Here is a 20783-nt window from a genome sequence, read left to right as displayed (position 1 = left end):
TCCCTGAGTTTCCCCTCCTCACCTAATCCCTTCGGCTGATTGCTCTTCTCTTTGGCTCCCTGGGTTTTACCCCTTTCTCCTGCTCTTCCAGCCTGCTACTCTGTGCTTACCTTGCTCCCGGAGACCTGGTCCCTCTTGGGAGGGTAACAAGGGAAAGTGTTCAGTGCAGATCAGTGAGTAAGCACCAGCCCACCCGTGCTTACCTTACTCCCGGAGAACCGGTCCCTCACGGGAGGGTAACAAGGAAGCTGTCTGAGCATTAGTGACTGGGTTTTACCCCTTTTTCCTGCTCTTCCAGCCTGCTACTCTGTGCTACACCCGTGCTTACCTTGCTCCCGGAGACCCGGTCCCCCTCGGGAGGGCAACAAGGGAAAGTGTTCTGTGCAGATCAGTGAGTAAGCACCAGCCCGCCCGTGCTTACCTTGCTCCCGGAGCCCCGGTCCCTCTCGGGAGGGTAACAAGGGAAAGTGTTCAGTGCAGATCAGTTAGTAAGCACCAGCCTGCCCGTGCTTACCTTACTCCCGGAGACCCAGTCCCTCTCGGGAGGGTAACAAGGGAGCCGTCCGAGCCCTAGTGACTGAGTTTTACCCCTTTCTCCTGCTCTTCCGGCCTGCTACTAATATTAAGTATGTAAAATATTAGAACTCTACCTGTTGTATAGAAAGTGGGAAGTGGAATTGCCGTATCAAAGAGTAAACACATAAAAAATTTTGATACATATTGTCATATGTTATGTGTATGTCATCTATTAATAGGGCACTAAAATACCCCTTCTAAACATTGTCAAACTTTCTAACTTCTGCCTGCATTTGTACTTTTTCTTTTGAAGCTTGTTCCTAGCTTTACTTTATTTTTCTGCTGGGTTGTTAGGCGTTTTACTGTTAATTCTCATGACTTTTAATATGCAAGGGGCAAAATCCCTTTTCCTGTTTCAAATCTTTAAATGTGTCCCCAGTTTTTACTACATGATTTCTGTATTCAAATTGATATTCAGAAAATTTTTTTTTGGAAATATTTTATTCTTCGTTTTCTCTTTTTTGTCATCCTTTAAGAGAATTTTGAATTCCCAAAACCATTAATGTCGTTATCCATACAGTTTTTAGTACTTTGATGGTTTTATTTTTCACATTTCAATTTGAGGCCCATTTATAATTTATATTATATAAAGACTCTGGTGTAGCTATTTAGCTCTATTTTTCACCCTCCAGAGTGACTGGCAGTTGTTTCAGTCCTACCAAAACGTTAAAGAAACTTCATTTTTCTCTACTGTTATCTTAGAGAGAATCATGTTTTCTGAAACCATGTTATTGAACTTAACAGAGTTGTTTAACGTATTTAGTGGGTTTTTTTCTTTCTTCCAAGGGATTGTATTTCTCCTTCAGAAGATGAAACCATCAAATAGAATAACCTTTGAAACTGGGATTTGTGTTTCATCCATACCTTTGTGGCAGGTGTTTTTTCCGAGATCATTTTTGAAAAGGCATCCTGTATTTCTCCTTCATTCCATGCCTTTTTCTCCCACAAAGATGCATCTTAATTTTAAAAAGATGCCATATAATGTATAATGTGGCATCAAATTGACTGTGACCTGCGAGGCCCATGTTACTTAAATGTTTATGGTTACATTTCATAGAGAAAAATTCTTACTGATCAAATTATTATTTATTAATTGTTTTCTTTTTCTTTTAATTGAGGAAGTAATGTTTATACAAGATAAAATATCCAAATAATGCAGAAAGGATGTATATTAGTGGTAATGTTGCTCTCTTCAATCTAGTTCCCTTATCTCTATTCTTCAGGTATTTTTAAAAATCTGTTTAATAATAAGGCCAAAAGTTTTTATTAAATGTTACCTTTTTCTTTCTTAAATCACAAATAACTTCTTACTGTTTATGTGTGTGTGTGTGTATACAGCTTTCTGTACATTGCTTTTTTCATTTATGGTCTATAATGGAAGTTTTCCCATGTGACTACATACAGGTCTGTTTCATCATTTTTGATAGTTGTAGAATATTACACTATTTGCCTTATTTAATTAGTTACAATTTTGTGGACTTTTTTTTTTTTTTTTTAAATAACACTGTTGTGGTGAATGCCCATAAGCATACGTCTTTGAACAAGTGTGAACATATCTGTAGTATAAATTCCTATATTTGAAATTCTTGGTTTCAAAATAAGTGTTCTTAAAATTTTAATAGATATTACTAAGAGGTTATATACATTTTACACTGGAAGCAGAGTATTTGTGAGTGTTCAACAGTTTACAATCTTATAATTTTGTAACAAACTAGGTTTATGTCTGTCATTTGGTGATACTGATGCATATCGGGACCTAGATATGTTTGTTTGGATATGACCTATGTGTTTAACGCTCATTAATCCTCCATGACCTGATAATTTTTCTGTCTTTCTAGTTTCATATCTCAATGTTTCTCTACATGTACTTTACAAAAAGTTATTTCATTTGTTAATTCAGGCATGTATTAAGTATACTTTCTCTGATTTTGTAAAAATTTCTTAGATTCACAGGTTATTAGATTAGCAAATCACTTTCACCTTTAGTTTATAACTGTATGGTGTTACCAACTAATTCTTCCTATTGATCATAAAAAATATCCCTTGTGCAGTATTTAGTCATTTATATTTACTTTTGATACACAAAATTAGAACTGAATCAAAATGTTCCTGTGTTTCTTAGGAGGATAACTGGAAGTTATCTGAATTCTTCCTCTTTTTATCCCTGTTAAATATATTCATTACTTTTAGAGTCAACAGTAAAATAAATCTAAATGCAAAGTGAGGATACTTTGGTTCATATCATGAAACCGTGACACACTGTCAGTGTAACTGTGGGCAAATCATGTCACTTCTCTAAACTCAGTTTTGTCATGTGAACTTATCTTTTATCAAAAACTTAAAATGATGTTTGCCTGTTTTACAGCTTGCTGTGCAGATTAAATAAGATAATAGAAATCATGTAGCAGGGTACTTGGATTTTTGATAAATATGCTTTGGATCTCATGTTGTTGAATATAGAAAGGTAACTTGGTAGAACATCTGCCACTTTTTTTTCCTAAAAATTTATCTAATTTCTTCTAGGTGCTGCTTACAACTGATAACAGATAGACCTACAGCCATTCAAGAGGAGCTAGATCTTATCCAAGCACTTGGATGTCTGGAAGAATTCGGGGTAAAGATCCTGCCTTTGCAAGGTGAGTTTTCTACTTAGTCTTGCATTTTTAACTTATTTTGTTAATTTACTACTGTTTTTTAGTGTTAAGGATATTAAACAGATATCAACTGTAGATATTATACCATTCTATCTGCTTTTTAAAATATTCATATTGTTTTTATAACAAAATTAAATTTTTTCAAGTGAAGAGTAACTGATCATTTATTCCACTAAGACTAGAGTTTCCTATCCCTGCTCCATTCCTTCAACTGAAATCTTAAGTTGTTTTTAGGTGCTGTTGAATTGGTTTTGACTCACACTAGCTTATGTACAACAGAATGACCCAACACCCAGTCCTGCATCATCCTCATAATCATTGCCATGGTTGAGTCCATTGTTGCAGTCACTGTGTCATTCCATCTAATTTAGTGGCTTCCTCTTTTTTGCTGACCCTCTGCTTTACCAAGCATGATATCCTTCTCCAGGGACTGGCCTTCCTGAAAATATGACCAAAGTACTAGAAGTGAAGTCTCACTGTCCTTACTTCTAAGAAGCATGCTGGCATTACTTCATCAGAGACATGTTTGTTCTTCTGGCAGCCTGTGGTATATTCAGTATTCTTTGCCAGCATCATAATTCAAAAGCATCACTTCTTTGGACTTCCTTATTCATTGTCCAGTTTCTGCATGCATATGAGCCAATTGAAAATACCATGGCTTGGGGCAGGTGCAAAGTGACATCCTTGCTCTTTCACATTTTCAAGAGGTCTTGTGCAGGAGATTTGCTCAATGCAGTATATGATATGATTTCTGACTGCTGCTTCCATGGATGTTGATTGTGGATTCAAGTAAAATGAAATCCTTGACAACTTCAATCTTTTCTCCATTTATCATGATGTTGCTTATTGGTCTAGTTGTGAGGAATATTGATTTTTGATATTGAAGTATAGTCCATACTTAAGGCTGTAGTCTTTTATCTTCATCAGTAAGCGCTTCAAGTCCTTTTCACTTTTAGCAAGCAAGGTTGTGCCATCTGCATATATCAGGCTGTATTGAGTCTACTTCCAATAATTATGATGGATTCTTCTTCATGTAGTCTAAATTCTTGGATTATTTTTCAGCATACAGATTGAATAAATATGGTGAAAAGATACAACTCTGAAGCACGCCTTTCCTGATTTTAAACCATGCAGAATCCCCTTGTTCTCATTCCATGCAGTATCCCCTTGTTCTCTTCAAATGATTGCTTCTTGATCTATGTACAGGTCCCTTATGAGCATGATTATGTGTTCTTGAATTCCCATTCTTTGCAGTGTAAGTGTAAACCCCAAATAAAAAAATAACGCCAACCTTTTACCATATATATATTTTTTAAGTTAACATTTGTAACATTAAAAAGCAGCATTAGTAACAAACAACAGTTTAGTTATTGCATAAAAGTAAAATATTAAAGTGGATATTATGAATGAGAGTTTCAGATTAACATCAGTTCAGTTTAGGTGTATAGATTATTTCCATATTTTGTTTCAGTTGCATAGATTTATAAGTAGCTATAAATGTTAATGGAAGAAAGACCTGGTATTCTACTTCCAAAAAACAGCCAATGAAATCTCTATGGAAAACTGAGGTTTCATTAACATCCACACAATTATGTTTTTGGTAAATGTTTACACAGCAAATTAGGTTCCTGTTGACAAGTTCTACACAAACTGTTCAGGGATATTAGTTACATTTTGTACAGTGTGTCACCATTATTTTTAATTGCATTCTGATTGTTCTGTTTCTAATACTTTAGTTACCTTGCCCCCTTATTTTCTCAACATTGTTTTAAAGTAATTGTTCAACTTTTGGTCTCATGGATAGTTTTGTGTAGGAGTACCATACTCACAGATACTGTATTTTGTGGGCCAATCTGTTACTTCTCACAGGGGGTAGTTTGGGTTCAAGATTTAAATAGTATCTCATGGTGATAGTCTCAGGTAGTCCTCTAGTGTCATCTGGTCCAGTAAATAGGCTTTTTAAGAATTTCAATTCTGCTTCATGTTTTCATCCCATTCTATCAGGATGTGAGTTTGTGTATGTGTGTGTGTGTGTGTTTGTATGTATGTGTCTGTGTATCTGTCTGTTGCCTAATCTCTTCAGCAAATGATTAGGCACCCATAACTTTGGTCTTGTTTCCTGAATACACTATCTGGATAGGCTGAGAATTTTCCAAATCATTAAATGCTAGTTCTTTTTTGTTTAACAGTTCCTTCCTCAATTTATCTCTGCCACTTTATAACAAGGAATTACCTTTCCTCCACTGCCAAATAACATATTCTTCATTTACTGCTAAAACCTTACCAGAAACACCTTTAAAGTCAATATTTCTCCATCGATCTATGGTCAGCTGACTTTTGATAGAGGGCTGAAATCCATTACCTGGCGAAGAGATGGTCTCTCTAACAAATGCTGATGGCAAAACTGGATATCCATTTGCAGAAAAATGAAGCAAGATCTGTATCTCACGCTATACACAAAAACTAACTCCAGATGTATCAAAGACTTAAATGTGAAACCTTAAAACTATAAAGTTCCTCAAGGAAAAGCTAGGGACAAATTTGTTGTTGTTGTTAGGTGCTGTCGAGTCGTTTCCGACCCATAGTGACCCCATGCATAGCAGAACGAAACACTGCCCGATCCCGCGCCAGCAACACGATCCCTGCTGTACTTGAGTCCATCATTACAGCCACCGTGTCAGTCCATCTCGTTAAAGGCCTCCCTCTCTTTCATTGACCCTCCACCCTACCAAGCATGGCATCCTTCTCCAAGGAATGGTCCCTTTTGACAACATGATCAAAATACGTGAGATGAAGTCTGGCCATTCTCGCTTCCAAGGAGCATTTTGGGTGCACTTCCTCCGGGACAGATCTGTTAGTTCTTTTAGTAGTCCATGGTACTTTCAGCATTCTTCGCCAGCACCACATCTCAAAAGCATCAACTCTTCTTCGGTCTTCTTTATTCATTGTCCAGCTCTCACATGCATACGAGGCTATTGGAAATATCATGGTTTGTGTCAGGTGCACCTTAGTCCTCAAGGAGACATCCTTGCTCCTCAGCACTTGAAACAGTTCCTTCGCAGTTGACTTTCCCAGTGCTACACATCATCTAATGTCCTGACTGCTGCTTCTATTGGCATCGATTATAGAACCAAGCGATGTGAATTCTTTGACAACCTCAATCTTCTCTCCATTTATTGTGATACTGCTCAATGGTCCAGTTGTGAGGATTTTTTTGTTTTCTTTATATAAACAAATATGTTTATATTATGTTACTGGGGGCAAATTTAGGGGCCCTAATTTATAGCATAAATGGACTGTCAAGCATAGCCCATAATGTACAAACAGCAGAAGATAAATTAGATGGATGGGACCTTCTAAAAAGTAAATTTTTATGTGCCTCCAAAGATATCTCCAGAAGACTTAAAAGAGAACCTACAGATTGGGAAAAAAATATTCAGCAATGACACATCTGACAAGGGACATATCTCTAAAATTTATAGAAAACTCTTAACACCTCAACAATAAAAATACAAACAATCCAATTATAAAATGGGAGAAGACATAAATAGACACTTCATCAAAGAGGATATTTAGGTGGCCAACAAACACATGAGGAAATGTTCACACTCATTAGCCATTGCTGTTGTTGTATGCTGTCGAGTCAGACCTGACTCATGGAGCCATCTCCTGGGGTTTCTGAGAGAGTATCACTATGGAAGTACATTGCCCAACCTTCCTTCTGAAGAGTGGCTGGTGGATTTGAACCTCCAGCCTTCTGGTTAGCAGTCAAGTGCCTTAGGCATTACACTACCAGAGCTCCCAAATTCACTGCCATCGTATCGGTCCCGACGAATAGCGACCCTCACTTGGATTTCCGAGGTGATATTGCTACGGAAGTAGATTTCCCAGCCTTCCTTCTGAGGAGTGGCTGGTGGGTTTGAACCACCAGCCTTCTGGTTACCAGTCAAATCCCTTAGGCAGTACGCCACCAGAGAGATGAAAAATCAAAACAACAGTGAGATAACATCTTGCCCCCCAACATTAATAGCAAAGTTCAGTGTGACAGAAAATAACAAATTCTGGCAAGGGTGTGGAGAAAGTGGGAGTCTGATACACTGCTGGTGGGACTGTCAGATGGTACAACCACTGTGGAAATCATTATGGTGATTCCTTAAAAAGTTGGAATTAGAAATACTGTTTGTTCCAGCAATCCTATTACTAGGTATATACCCTAAAGAAGTGAGAGCCAGGTGAAGAACAGAGATATGCACACCCATGTTCATTGCAGCACTATTTACAATAGTCAAAAGATGGAAAGGACCTAGGTGCCCATCAACAGAAGCATGGATAACCAAACTGTGGTACATACACACAATGGAATACTATGCAACACTAAAGAATAATGCACAATCTGCAAAACAACGTATAACATGGATGAACTTGGAAGATATTATGCTGAGTGAAATAAGTCAATCAGAGAAGGACAAATATTGTATTAGTTCATTATTGTAAATAGGGAAAGGTTTAAATATGGAAGGAAACTTTCTTATTTGGTTACTAGGGGTGGGAGCAGAGGACAGGAAGCACTGAAAAAATGAAAATAAAAAAATTCTAAATAAATAAATAAATTTATAATGTTCACATTTCTACCAACATGCTGTTTCTGATGATACAGGTATTCTCTAAGATGATAGAAAGGAGCCTTGGTGGTGCAGTGTTTAAAGCAGTCAGCTGCTAACCAGCAAGTTGGAAGTTCAAACTCACCAGCTGCTGTGTGGGAGAAAGATGTGATAGTGTACTTCCATAAAGATTTGTAGCCTTGGAAACAGTATAGTGTGATTCCAACTATCAGTTGGAATCAACTCAAAAGCAGTGGGTTTGCTTTTGGTTTGGAAGATTAATAAAGCTTTCGCAGCCCTCATCAATATCACCTTTAGGCTATGTTTCTAGTAACTGTTTTTTTCAAGACTATCTAGGCTTTTTCTGTCTAGCACCTTCAGAATCATCCTGTCTTGATTCATTATCCAATTTCAAAGACAATTCTGTATTTTTAGGTATTTGTTACTGCAGCAGCACACTTGCCAATACCAGAATCTGTATTAATTACTTAGGGCTACTGTAACAACTTACTACAAATTAGTTGGATTAATATAGGATCATCGACTATGAGTCAGAATTAACTTGACGGCCCACAACAACAACAACAACAACAACAACAACAACAAAAAGGTGAATTAAAACATCATTTATTCTTTCACAGTTCTACAAGTTAGGTGTTCAGAATTGTGGAAAAAATTCTGCTTAGCTTCTTGTGATTCCTGGTAACTCTTGGTATTCCTTTACTATAAATTTATCACTCTACTTTCTGCTTTCATTTTTACATGCCTGTCTTCCTTCTGTTTCTGTCTATGTGTTTCCAAATTTCCCTTTCTTATAAAGACCATAAGGAACCATTCCAACCCAATATATCCTTATCTTAACTTGATTACAGTAAGGTAACATTTACATGTACTAGGGCATAGTCTGTAAGGCACTTGACTGCTAACCAGAAGGCTGGCGGTTCAAACTCACCAACCACTCCTCGGAAGGAAGGTTGGGCAATCTACTTTAGTAGTGTTACCGCCTCGGAAACCCAAGGAGGGGTCACTATGAGTTGGGTCCAACTCGATGGCACATAACAATAATGATGACAAGGGGTTAGGACTTCAACATATATTTTTGGGGGACAAAATACAAACCATAATTTATGTGTGTTTTTATAAAGAGAGGAGAGCAAGAGCACATGCTTACATGATCACACATGTATGAATAGAGTCAAATATTAACAGTTGGTTAACCTTAGTGAAAGGAACCTGGGTGGCATGAGTGGTTCGCAATCAGCAGCTAACCTAAAGGTTGGAGTTTTGAACTTCCTAATTGACTGCACAGAAGAAAAGGCCTGGTAGTCTGCTTCCATAAAGATTACACCCAAGAAAACCCTTTGATGTTGTTATTAGTTGCCCTTGAATCAGCTCCAACTCATAGAGACTCTGTGTACACCAGAATAGAACACTGCTTGGTCCTATGCCATCCTTACAGTCCTTGTTACACTTGAGCCCATTGTGGCCACTGGGTCAATACATCTCGCTAACAGTCTTCTCCGTTTTCACTCACCCTCTACCAAGTGTAATATCCTTCTCTAGTGATTGGTCCCTCTGGCCACATGATCAAAGTATGAGAGACAAAGGCTGGCCATTCTTGCTTCTAAGAAGCAATCTTCCTGCACTTTTTCTAGGACAGATTTGTTAGTTCTTCAGGCAGTCCATGGTATTTCCAGTGTTCTTTGCCAACATTACCATTCAAAAGCATCACTTCTTCCATCTTCCCTTATTCATTGTCCAGCTTTCACATTCACCTGAGGCAATTGAAAATATGGGTTGGGATAGGTGCACCTTATTCTTCAAAGTGACATCTCAGCTCTTTAACCCTTTAAAGCAGTCACTTGCAACAGATTTGCCTAATGCAACATGATGCATTGACTGCTTCTTCTGTGGATATTGATGGTAGATCCAAAGTAAAATGAAATATTTTACAATTTCAATCTTCTCCCTGTTTATGATGATGTTGGTTTTTGGTTGATGTGTGAGGATTTCTGTTTTCTTCATGTTGAGGTGTAATCCATACTAAAGACTATAGGCTTTGATTTTCATATGTAAGTGCTTCAAGTCTGATAGTTTCTCACACTTTGGTGTCTTATGGTTGTGTTGAGGTTAGAAGGTATGCCACTGATATTTCAAATACCAGCAGGATCATCCATGATGGACAGGTTTCAGCAGAGATTCCAGACTAAGACATAGTCTGAAGAAGGATAGGAATATGCACTTCTAAAAAATTGGCCACAGAAAACATGGGAAAACTCTATGGAATGGTTCTACTCTGTAACATATGTGGTTGTCATGGGTCAGGGGCTAACTCAACAGCTAACAACAACAGTCTTGGTAAAATGTATAGAAGAGTTTATTACATTGTTATTGCTAGGTTTTTGTATGATTGAAATGAAATCATAATAAAGTGTTCCTCCTCAAAAGAGCCCATTCCAAAGAACAACTACCACCTCTTTTCTTTATGTTCTACACCCTTTGTGCCTCCTCTTACCTACAAGAAGAAGTTTTTAGAAAACAAGGTTTAGGGTGTATAGCTATGGGTTTAAAGAAATTAAAGTAATAAAAATATGAAAAACAGAAATATTTAGGGAGCTAGGTTGACTATCTAGCTATTAGATAAGGAGAGGGCCCAGAGTATTCCAACAGCTAAGACAGACAAATTAGTCTGTCAGTTTGTCATCCTGTCTGGCTTGCACATTGCTGTGAGGCTTGAGGCTTTGCCACTGGTCTTTCCTATGCTGGCAGAGTTGCACATGGTGCACAGGTTTCAATGCAGCTTACAGACTGAGACAGACTAGGAAGAAGTAAGAGGCCGTCCGCTTCTCAAAAACTGGCCAGGGAAAACCTATGAATAGCAGAGAAACACTGTCTGATACATTACTGGGCAACTTTATGAATTGGTTGGAAACATTGTCCGACACAGTGCAGGGAGATGAGCCCCTTGGGTCAGAAGGCACTCAAAATAGGACTGGGAAAGAGCTGCCTCATTAGAGTAGAACCAACCTTAGTGATACGGATAAAGTAAGTCTATCAGAACCTCCATGTCCTGACATGGCAGAACTCAAATTGGGGATTAATAGCTCAAACATCCATTAATAATTGGAAAATGGAATGTAAGAAGTATGAATCTAGGAAAATTGGAAGTTGTCAAAAATGAAATGGAATGCATAAAGATTGATATCCTGGGCATTAGTAAGCTGAAATGGATAGGTTTTGGGCATTTTGAATCAGATAACCATATGATCTACTATGCCAGGAATGAGAGTTTAAAGAGGAATGGCATGGCATTCATCATCACAAAGGATGTTTCAAGATCTACCCTGAAGTACAGTGCTGTCAGTGATAGGATAATATCCATACGTCTACAAGGAAAACCCGTTAATACTACTATTACTCAAATTTACACACCAACGACCAAAGCCATGGTGAGGAAATTGAAGATTTTTATCAGCTTCTGTAGTCTGAAATTGACAGAACATGCAATCAAGATGTGTTGCTTATTGGTGGTTATTGGAATGCAAAAGTTGGACACAAAGAAGAATCACTGGTAGTTGGAAAATTTGGCCATGGTGACAGAAATAATGCTGGAGATCGTATGATAGAATTTTGCAAGACCAACAACTTATTCATTGAAAATACCCTTTTTTCCACAACACAAATGGCAGCTATACACGTAGACTTCGCCAGATACACGGGAATCAGATTGATTACATCTATTGAAACAGGTGATGGAGAAGATCAATATCTTCAGCCAAAATCAGGCCAGGAACTGATTGTGGAACAAACCATCAACTGTTCATATACAGGTTCAACTTGAATTTGAAGACAAGTCCATGAGAACCAAAATACGACCTTGAATATATCCCTCCCTCCTGAATTTAGGGACTATTGAAGAATAGATTTGATGCATTGAACACCAATGACTGAAAACCAGAAGAATTGTGGGATGACATCAAGAGCATCATCCATGAAGAAAGGAAGAGGTCATTAAAAGTATGAGAAAGACAGAAAAGACCAAAATGGATGTCAGAAGAGACTCTGAAAATTGCCCTTGAGCAAAGACTAGCTAAAGCAAATGGAAGAACTGACAAGATAAAAGAGCTGAACAGAAGATTTCAAAGAGCAGCTTGAGCAAACAAAGCCAATTACTGTAATGAAACATGCAAAGACCTGGAGTTAGAAAACCGAAAGGGAAGAACACGCTTGGTATTTCTCAAGCTGAAAGAACTGAGGAAAAAATTTAAATTTAAGCCTTGAGTTGCAATATTGAAAGATTCCATGGACAAAATATTGAATGATGCAGGAAACATCAAAAGATGATGCAATGAATACACAGACTCACTGTAACAAAAAAACTGGTTGATCTTCAACCATTTCAGGAGGTGGCATATGTTCAAGAACCAATGGTATTGAAGGAAGAAGTTGAAGCTGCACTGAGAGAATTGGCGAAGAACAAAGCTCCAGTAATTGATGGAATACCCATTGAGATGTTTCATCAAACGGATGCCCTACTAGAGGCACTCGGTTGGTTATGCCAAGAGATCTGGAAGACAGCTACCTGGCCAACTGACTGGAAGAGATTAATATTTGTACCCATTCCAAAGAAAACTGATCCTACAGAATGTGGAAATTATCAAACAGTATTATTTAATATCGCATACAAGTAAAATCTTATTGAAGATAATTAAAAAATGGTTGCAGTATTATATTGACTGAGATCTTCCAGAAATGCCAGCTGGATTCAGAAGAGGACTTGGAATGAGGGATATAATTGCTGATGTCAGATGGATCTTGACTCAAAGCAAAGAATACCAGAAAGATGTTGACTTGTGTTTTATTGACTATGCAAAAGCATTTGGTTGTGTAGATCCTAAGAAACTGTGGATAATATTGAGAAGAATAGGAATTCCAGAACACTTTATTGTACTCTTGAGGAGGTACATAGACCAGGGGGCTGTCCTTCAAACAGAAAAAGGGAACACCGCATGGTTTAAAATCAAGAAGGGAGTGAATCAGGGTTGTATCTTTTCACCATACTTACTCAATCTGTATGCTGAGCAAATAATGTGAGAAGCTGGATTATATGAAGAAGATCATGGCATCAAGTTTAGGGGTAGGATCATTAATAACCTGCAATATACTGACGACACACCTTTGTTTACTGAAAGTTAGGATTACTTGAAATACTGATAAAGATGGAAGAATACAGTCTTCAGTATAGATTACATCTTAATATAAAAAAAACAAAAGTCCTCACAATTGGACCTATATATAAGCAGCATTACAATAAATAGAGAAAAGATTGAAATTGTCAAAGACTTCACATTGCTTGGTTCTATAATCAGTGCCAGTGGAAGCAGCAGTCAGGACATCAGACGAAATGTAGCACTAGGCAAATCGGCTGCAAAGGACTTCTTTCAAGTGCTGAAGAGCAAAGTTGTCTTCTTGAGGACTATGGTGTACCTGACTCAAGCTATGGTATTTTCAGCCGCCTCATATGCATGTGAGAGCTGGACAATGAATAAGGAAGACCAAAGAAGAATTGATGCTTTTGATCTGTAGTGTTGGTGAGGAATGCTGAGAGTACCATGGACTGGTAAAAGAACTAACAGGTCTGTCCTGGAGGAAGTGAAGTCAGAATGCTTCTTGGAGATGAGAATGGTCTGACTTTGTCTTACGTACTTTGGTCATGTTGTCAGAAGGGACCATTCCCTGGAGAAGGATGTTATGCTTGGCAAGATGGAGGGTCAACGAAAGAGGGGAAGGCCTTTAACGAGATGGATTGACACGGTGGCAGCAGCGATGGGCTCAAGTAAAGCAAGAATCATGGAGCTTGCTCAGGACTGGGCAGTGTTTTTCTGTGCTGTGCATAGGGTTGCTATGAGTCAGAGATGACTGGACGGCATCCAACAACAACAACAATAGGTTGAATTCTGGTCCCATCATTTTTTCATTGACTTTGCCCAAAGTGCTAAACTTTTCTGTACCTTCGTTTCCTCTCCTGATGTTAATAATATATCTGCCTCACAAGGGTTAATATGCAGAAAGCATCTATACCAGTGCCTAGGCATACATGGTATTCATTTAATGCAGCTGCTGTCATTATCATTGTTTGTATTGTTATTAGAGTCATTGAAGGAGCAGCCTCCTAGGCAGTGCGATGCTTTGTAAAGAGAGACAGCTTAGCCTAAATAAGTTCCATTTTTCTGTGCATGTATATATACACCCTTTATTTTTTTTCTCTTTCTTATAAATTCTGTGTGTTACCTTGTGATATGAATTGATTTGATGAGACATGTTTTATTTTTCTAATATCTAGCTTAAATGAGAGAATTGGGCCTGTTGTTAGAGAAAGATTGAGCAAATTGGGCACATGAGCACTCTGAGAACTCCTATCTTCTAAAGTGGGAGATCTGGTAGCATAGGCACTTGCCTGCTAACCAGAAGCCTGGCAGTTCAAACTCACCAGCCACTCCTCGGAAGGAAGATAGGGCAATCTACTTTCGTAGTGATACTGCCTCAGCAACTCAAGGAGGGGTCTCTATGAGTTGGGTCTGAGTCGACAGCACATAACAACAACAACAACATCTTCTAAAGTAGGGAGATGCACTGGAGATAGCAAATGGATATTTAGAACATGGAATGGGTTTGGAGGGATGAGATGAGGGCAGGACCTGGTGTGACAGAAATGTTCAAAGAGAGATAGTACCTTCTTAAGAAGTTTCATTAATACCTGACGTAGAATTTGAAAAGATGACATATTTCCTAGCTTTAAAATTACAGTTCATATCCTGAACTTTGGCAGTTTAAAAAGAATGAATAGTTTTACTGCTTGTATTATTATTTCAGAAGAAATAATAATTTTAGATTTTTTTTTTAAAGTATACCTTTCACTTCATTCTCATTGATCTTTTCTTTTTATTTGATTACCTTAAATTAGGAGTCCTAATACCCTTGTATGATGTCCCTGGTTTACACTTATAAGTCTATAATATGTTGTTCTTTTGTAGTACGATTGTTCTCTGATCGGATTGGCCTCATCAAAGAGTGTATTTCTCAGTCCCCCACATGCTACAAACAATCAGCCAAACTTCTGGGCCTTGCTGAGTTGCTAAGGGTTGCTGGTAAGTCTTTTGAATGATAAACTTGGGATAAGGTTTCTGTATTATCCTTTATATTATCCTAAATAAGAATCAGAAGTTATGCTTAAGGGTATCAGAAGAGCTTCTTTTTGGAACTATTAGTCTTTCTGGACAGACTGGAATGTTAGAAAACAATGCGCTTTATTGAGCTGCTGTAAACATCTACCCTAAGACAGACTTAGTCAGGGTGCCATAAAGTGTTTTTGACATCAGGTATTGAAATTAGTAATACTATTTATACTGAGGGAGCTCTGGTGGCGTAGTGCCTAAGGCATTTGACTGCTAACCAGAAGGCTAGTGGTTCAAACTCACCAGTCACTTCTCAGAAGGAAGGTTGGGCAATCTACTTCCGTAGTGATACAACCTCGGAAACCCAAGGAGGGGTCGCTATGAGTCAGATCCAACTCGATGGCAGTGAGTTTGGTTCGGTGTTTTGGTATTTATACTAAAACCAAACATATTGCCTTCAAGTTGATTCCATGCTGTAGCAACCTATGACAGGGTAGAACTGCCCTATTGGACTTACAGGTGTTCAAATCTTTATAGAAGCAGACTGCCACATCTTTCTTCAACAGAGTGGCTGATGGGTTCAAACCACTGGCCTAACAGTTAATAGCCATATGCTTAACCACTGTGCCAGCAGGGCTCCTTCTATTTATACTGGAAAGCTTAATTATTAGAACAACCAGTCTAAAGTGTCCAAATTGGTATCCAAATTGGTTTGTATTTTTGAGCCTGAACAATTTGTGAGAAAACTCAGAAGGAAGATTGGGCAATCTACTTCTGTAGTGATACTGCCTTGAAAACCCAAGGACGGGTTGCTATGATCGGGTCCGACTTGACGGCACATAACAACAACAACAACAACAACATTTACTATTTGCTGGATTTTTCATGCTATATTATTTAATCCTTTCGTAAATGGTGATAATTACAAGGGAAATAGACGATCAGAGAAGTTAAGTAACTGTCTTGCCTAGCAGACCATGTCTTTGAAGGAAAATCTTTCTTACTGTACAGTTCATGTTTCTTTAACCACACAACGTTAGTGATAAAGTACTCCCTTTAAGTGCTCTCCTTAACTCCCACCGTACTGCTTCTCACAGGTTTTTTTTTTTTTAATACTCTTTGGACTTTTTCCTAAGCATATCTCTGCAAGAACAGTTCTTGGCCATTTATTTAACAAGCAGTAGATTGAAGTTGTGTTAGTCTAAGTTACATAGTGCAAATTGAAAAATAAAAGATATGTGATTATTTTGAGCTGTTAAAATTGTGTATATTAATGAACAACGTTTATTAATGTTTTAAAATTCTAACATATAGGATTCTTCTTCTTAAGGTCTCTGGGTTTAGTAAATTTCAGTTTGTCAGTTGTCTTTTTCTAATCTGTCTAAAACCATAGTATTAACGTCTCTTCATTTTTGGACTCATAACAGATTTGGTAAGGTGATGATTGGAGTCAATATTGTAACGTTTTGGATAGCTGGAAGAAAATTATTGAGTCAGAAGACTGGTTCAGGTCCTGACTCTGTTGTATATGTTTGCTAAGTTACTTTAGCTCTAGTTTCTGCCTCTGGAAAGTAGGAATGATATCTCCCTTGCTTTACTCATTAAGTCATGAGACTCAAGTTTATGCATACAGTATAATATTAAAAAAAAAAAAAAAGAAAACAGCAACATTTTATAAACCCTGAAGCACTCTGATTATCAAGGAAGAATGTCATAAGGATCTGTGCCTTGCAGGCAACGAACATAACTCAGGGATGCTGTTATGGTTTGAATTGTGTCCCCCCAAAATGTGTTTCTTGAAATAAATACCTGAAGATATGCTCACTATCATTTGATGCTAGTGGGATACAAATCAAAATGATGAGATATCATCTCATCCCAGTGATAATGTTACGGTTGTTGTTATGTGCTCTCAAGTCACTTACAAATCATAGCAACCTGTATAAAAACAGAACAAAACACTTATCAGTCCTGTGCTATCCTCCCAGTCTTTGCCATACTTGAGCCAGTCATTGGAGCCCTGTGTCTGTCTCATTGAGGATCTTCCCCTTTTTCACTGACCCTCTATTTAACAAAAGTAATATCCTTCTCCAGGGACTGATTCATTAAGATAACATGACCAAAGTATGAGAGATGAAGTCTAGCCATTTTTGCTTCTAAGGAACATCCTGGCTATTGTTCTTCAAAGACAGATTTGTTTTACTTCTGGAAGTCCATATTCAGTATTCTTCACCAACATAACGGTTCAAATGCATCAGTTCTTCGTTGGTGTTCCTTATTCATTGCCCAGCTTTCATGAGCCTATTAGGCTATTGAAAATACTATGGCTTGGATAAAACATACCTTAGTCTTCAAAGTGACAGCTTTGCTCTTTAATATGTTCAAGAGGTCTTTTGCAGCACATTTGCCCAATACAAATATTGTTTCTTGACTGGTGCTTCCATGAACATTGATTGTGTAGCCAAGTAAATGGAATCCTTTACAACTTCAATTTTTCTGCACTTTCACGATGTTGCTTATTGGTCTAGTTGTGAGGATTTCCTTTTTTTTTTTTTTTTAATGTTGAGTGTATCTATACTGAAGGTTGTACTCTTTGATCTTCATAAATAAATAAGTACTTCAATTATTCTTCACTTTCTGCAAGCAAAGTTGTGTCATTTGCATATTACAAGTTGTTAATGAGTCTCCCTCCGGTGTTGATGCTGCATTCTTCTTTGTAAGTCCAGCTACTCACATTATTTGTTCAGCATACACATTGAATAATTATGGTGAAAAGACACAGGATTGATGCACACCTTTCCTGATTTTAAACCATGAAGTATCACCTTGTTCTGTTATGAATGACTGCTGATAGATCTATATACAAGTTCCTCATAAGCACAATTTCTTTTTCTTTTTAATTTTTATTGTGATTTGGGTGAAAGTTTACAGAGCAAATTCACTTTCCATACAGCAGCTCATATACACTTTATCTCATGACATTGACTACAATTTCCCACAATGCAACAGCTCCCCTCCCCCTTCCTCCCCATAGTTACCTCTTCCCTGTGTCCTTCCTTTCCATGTACTCCTGCTTCCTGAGCTGTCTCCCTCTGTATACACCTCCCTTCTATTCTCCTATTATTGATCTTTTCAAGGATTGTATCTACCTGAAGTAAATGTTCACCTCATATCCCTATCTTTTGTTTGACTTGAGGCCATGGGAGTGGGTTCAGTTCCAGATCTGAATGGCAGCTAGGGGCCATAGTCCTAGTGGTTCCTTCAGGCTCTATGAGAACAGCAAACCTGGTCCCTTTTTTTTTTTTTTCTTACAATGATTTTGAGTTTTATTCCACATTGTTCCACATTGCTCTCCCACTCTATCTAGGATCTCCTGCCTAGATTCCCCTCTGAGTGGTTGTCAGTGGTAGCTGGGCAGCATCTAGTTCTTCTGGTCTCATAGTCATATAGGGTGAGATTCACATGGTTTACCAGTTGCATGGACTAATTATTTCCATGTGTCTTTGGTTTTCTTTATTCTTCTTTGCTCTGGATGAGGAGAGTTCCATCATTGTATCTACAAGGCCACTTGAAAGCTTTTAAGATCCCAGTTGCTACTCATCAAAGTAGGATAGGGAACAGTGTTTTTGTTTAGTATGTTATGCTAATTGAGATGTCCCCTGTGACTAAGGTCCCAAGCCCACAGGTCCAACTGTTTGCTCCCTCTAGGTAGCTGGCTGTGGCCAAAAAAGTAACTACAACCTTGTCCCTCGTCAGCTCTACTATATACCTGAGAATTCTTACAGAACATACAAATATATTTATAGAATCATTGTTTGCCAACCCTACACATGATCATGGGCACACTCCACCCTGGGTAGACATAGCTATTAGTTCAGCCTGTCCACAAATCTATCCACCTGTATGTCAATGCTTGCCTTCACTGACAATGCATTATTTTATGTGTTTACGGTTTACGTTTACGGTTCATCTTTGTTGTCTGTAACGACCATGGATCTCTGTCTTCCTCATCCTCAGCACCAGTGTTGATCACTCACATTTGGTACATTGCCCTTCCCTTCATCCAAATCAATACTTATCTCTACCTGTCTAGCAGTGTTCCCTTCCCTCGCCTTCCACCCCTGTTAAGCAGCAAAGAAAATTTTCTTCCATATATAAACATTTCCTTGACTTTTTACAGTAATGGACTAATACAATATTTGCCCTTCTGTTATTGACTTATTTCACCATTGTAATGTCATCCAAGTTCATCCATGTTATGCAGTATTTTGCAAATTCTACATTCTTCTGTAGTGTTACTTAGTATTCCATTGTGTGTATTTACCATAGTTTGGTTTTCCATTCTCTGTCACCTAGGTTGTTTTCATCATTTTGCTATTGGAAATAGTGCTGTGACGAACAAGGGTTTGCATATATCTGTTCTTGTCCTGGCTTTCACTTCTTTAGGATATGTATCTGGTAATGGAATGGCTGGGTCAAATGGTAATTTTAATTCCAACTTTTTAAGGAATCACCATACTGCTTTCCACAATGGTTGTATCATTTTACAATCCCACCAGCAGTGTGTGAGAGTACCAATCTCTCTGCATGGTCCCAAGCATTTGGTATTTTCTATCTTCTTGTACTTTGCTACTAGTGCTGGAGCAAGATGGTATCTCATTGATGTTTTGATTTGCATCTCTGTAATGGCTAATGATCATGAGCATTTCTTCTTATGTTTGTTGGGTGTCTGAATATCCTCTTTGGTGAAGTATGTATTCATGTCTTCTGCCCATTTTTTAAATTGGATTATTTGTCTTTTGATTGTTGAGGTACTGGAGTTTTCTATAAACTTTAGAGATAGGTCCCTTGTCAGATATGTCGATGCTGAATATTTTTTCCCAATCTGTAGGTTCTCCTTTGACTCTTTTGAAGAAGAAGTCTTTGGAAGCACATAAAAATTTGATTTTTAGAAGGTCCCATTCATCCAGTTTCTCTTCTGCTGTTTGTGCATTTTGGGTTATGCCTCATAGTCTATTTAGGCCATATATTAGTGCACCTAAATTTACCCCTACTTTTTCCTTATGGAACTGTATAGTTTTAGGTTTCACATTAATGTCTTTGATCCATCTGGAGTTATTTTTTGTGGATAGTGTGAGATAGAGATCTTGCTTCATTTGTCTGCAAATGGATATCCAGTTTTGCCAGCAGCATCTTTTAAACAAATAGTCTCTTCCCTATTTAATGGATTTTGGCCCTTTGTCAAAGATCAACTTACCATAGATGGATGGATCTATTTTTGGGTTCTGGCCATTTTGAATCAGAAAACCGTATGATCTACTATGCTGGGAATGACAGTTTAAAGAGGAATGGCATGGCATTCATCATCACAGAGGATGTTTCGAGATCTGTCCTGAAGTACAGTGCTGTCAGTAATAGGATAATATCCATACGCCTACAAGGAAGACCCATTAATATGAATATTATTCAAATTTATGCACCAACCACTAAAGCCAAAGATGATGAAATTGAAGATTTTTATCAACCCTTACAGTCTGAAATTCACCGAACATGCAATCAGGATGTGTTAGTTATCACTGGTGATTGGAATGGAAAAGTTGGAAACAAAGAAGAATCACCAGTAGTTGGAAAATTTGGCCTTGGTGACAGAGATAATGCTGGAACTTGCATGGTAGAATTTTGCAAGACCAAAGACTTGTTCATTGCAAACACCTTTTTTCACCAGCACAAATGGTGGCTATACACGTGGACTTCACCAGATGGAACACAGAGGAATC

The 20783-nt window shown here is 37.9% G+C and overlaps 1 protein-coding gene across 1 annotated transcript in view; it reads left to right on the top strand.

The window, feature by feature from the left end:
- The window catches only part of NBAS (NBAS subunit of NRZ tethering complex), a 750019-nt gene that overhangs the window by 406309 nt on the left and 322927 nt on the right, over nt 1-20783 (top strand). Inside the window, exons 31-32 of the mRNA XM_042781864.1 lie at nt 3100-3212; nt 14866-14979. Coding sequence (XP_042637798.1) covers nt 3100-3212; nt 14866-14979 — 227 coding nt within the window. The remainder of the gene's footprint in view (nt 1-3099; nt 3213-14865; nt 14980-20783) is intronic.

The sequence above is a fragment of the Orycteropus afer genome, unplaced genomic scaffold (genome assembly GCF_000298275.1).
Source record: "Orycteropus afer afer isolate SDZICR_OR568_19922 unplaced genomic scaffold, OryAfe1.0 scaffold00187, whole genome shotgun sequence".
NCBI lineage: Eukaryota > Metazoa > Chordata > Mammalia > Tubulidentata > Orycteropodidae > Orycteropus > Orycteropus afer.
Note: the sequence above shows the minus strand (reverse complement) of the source record. Positions and strands in the feature narration are given on the sequence as shown.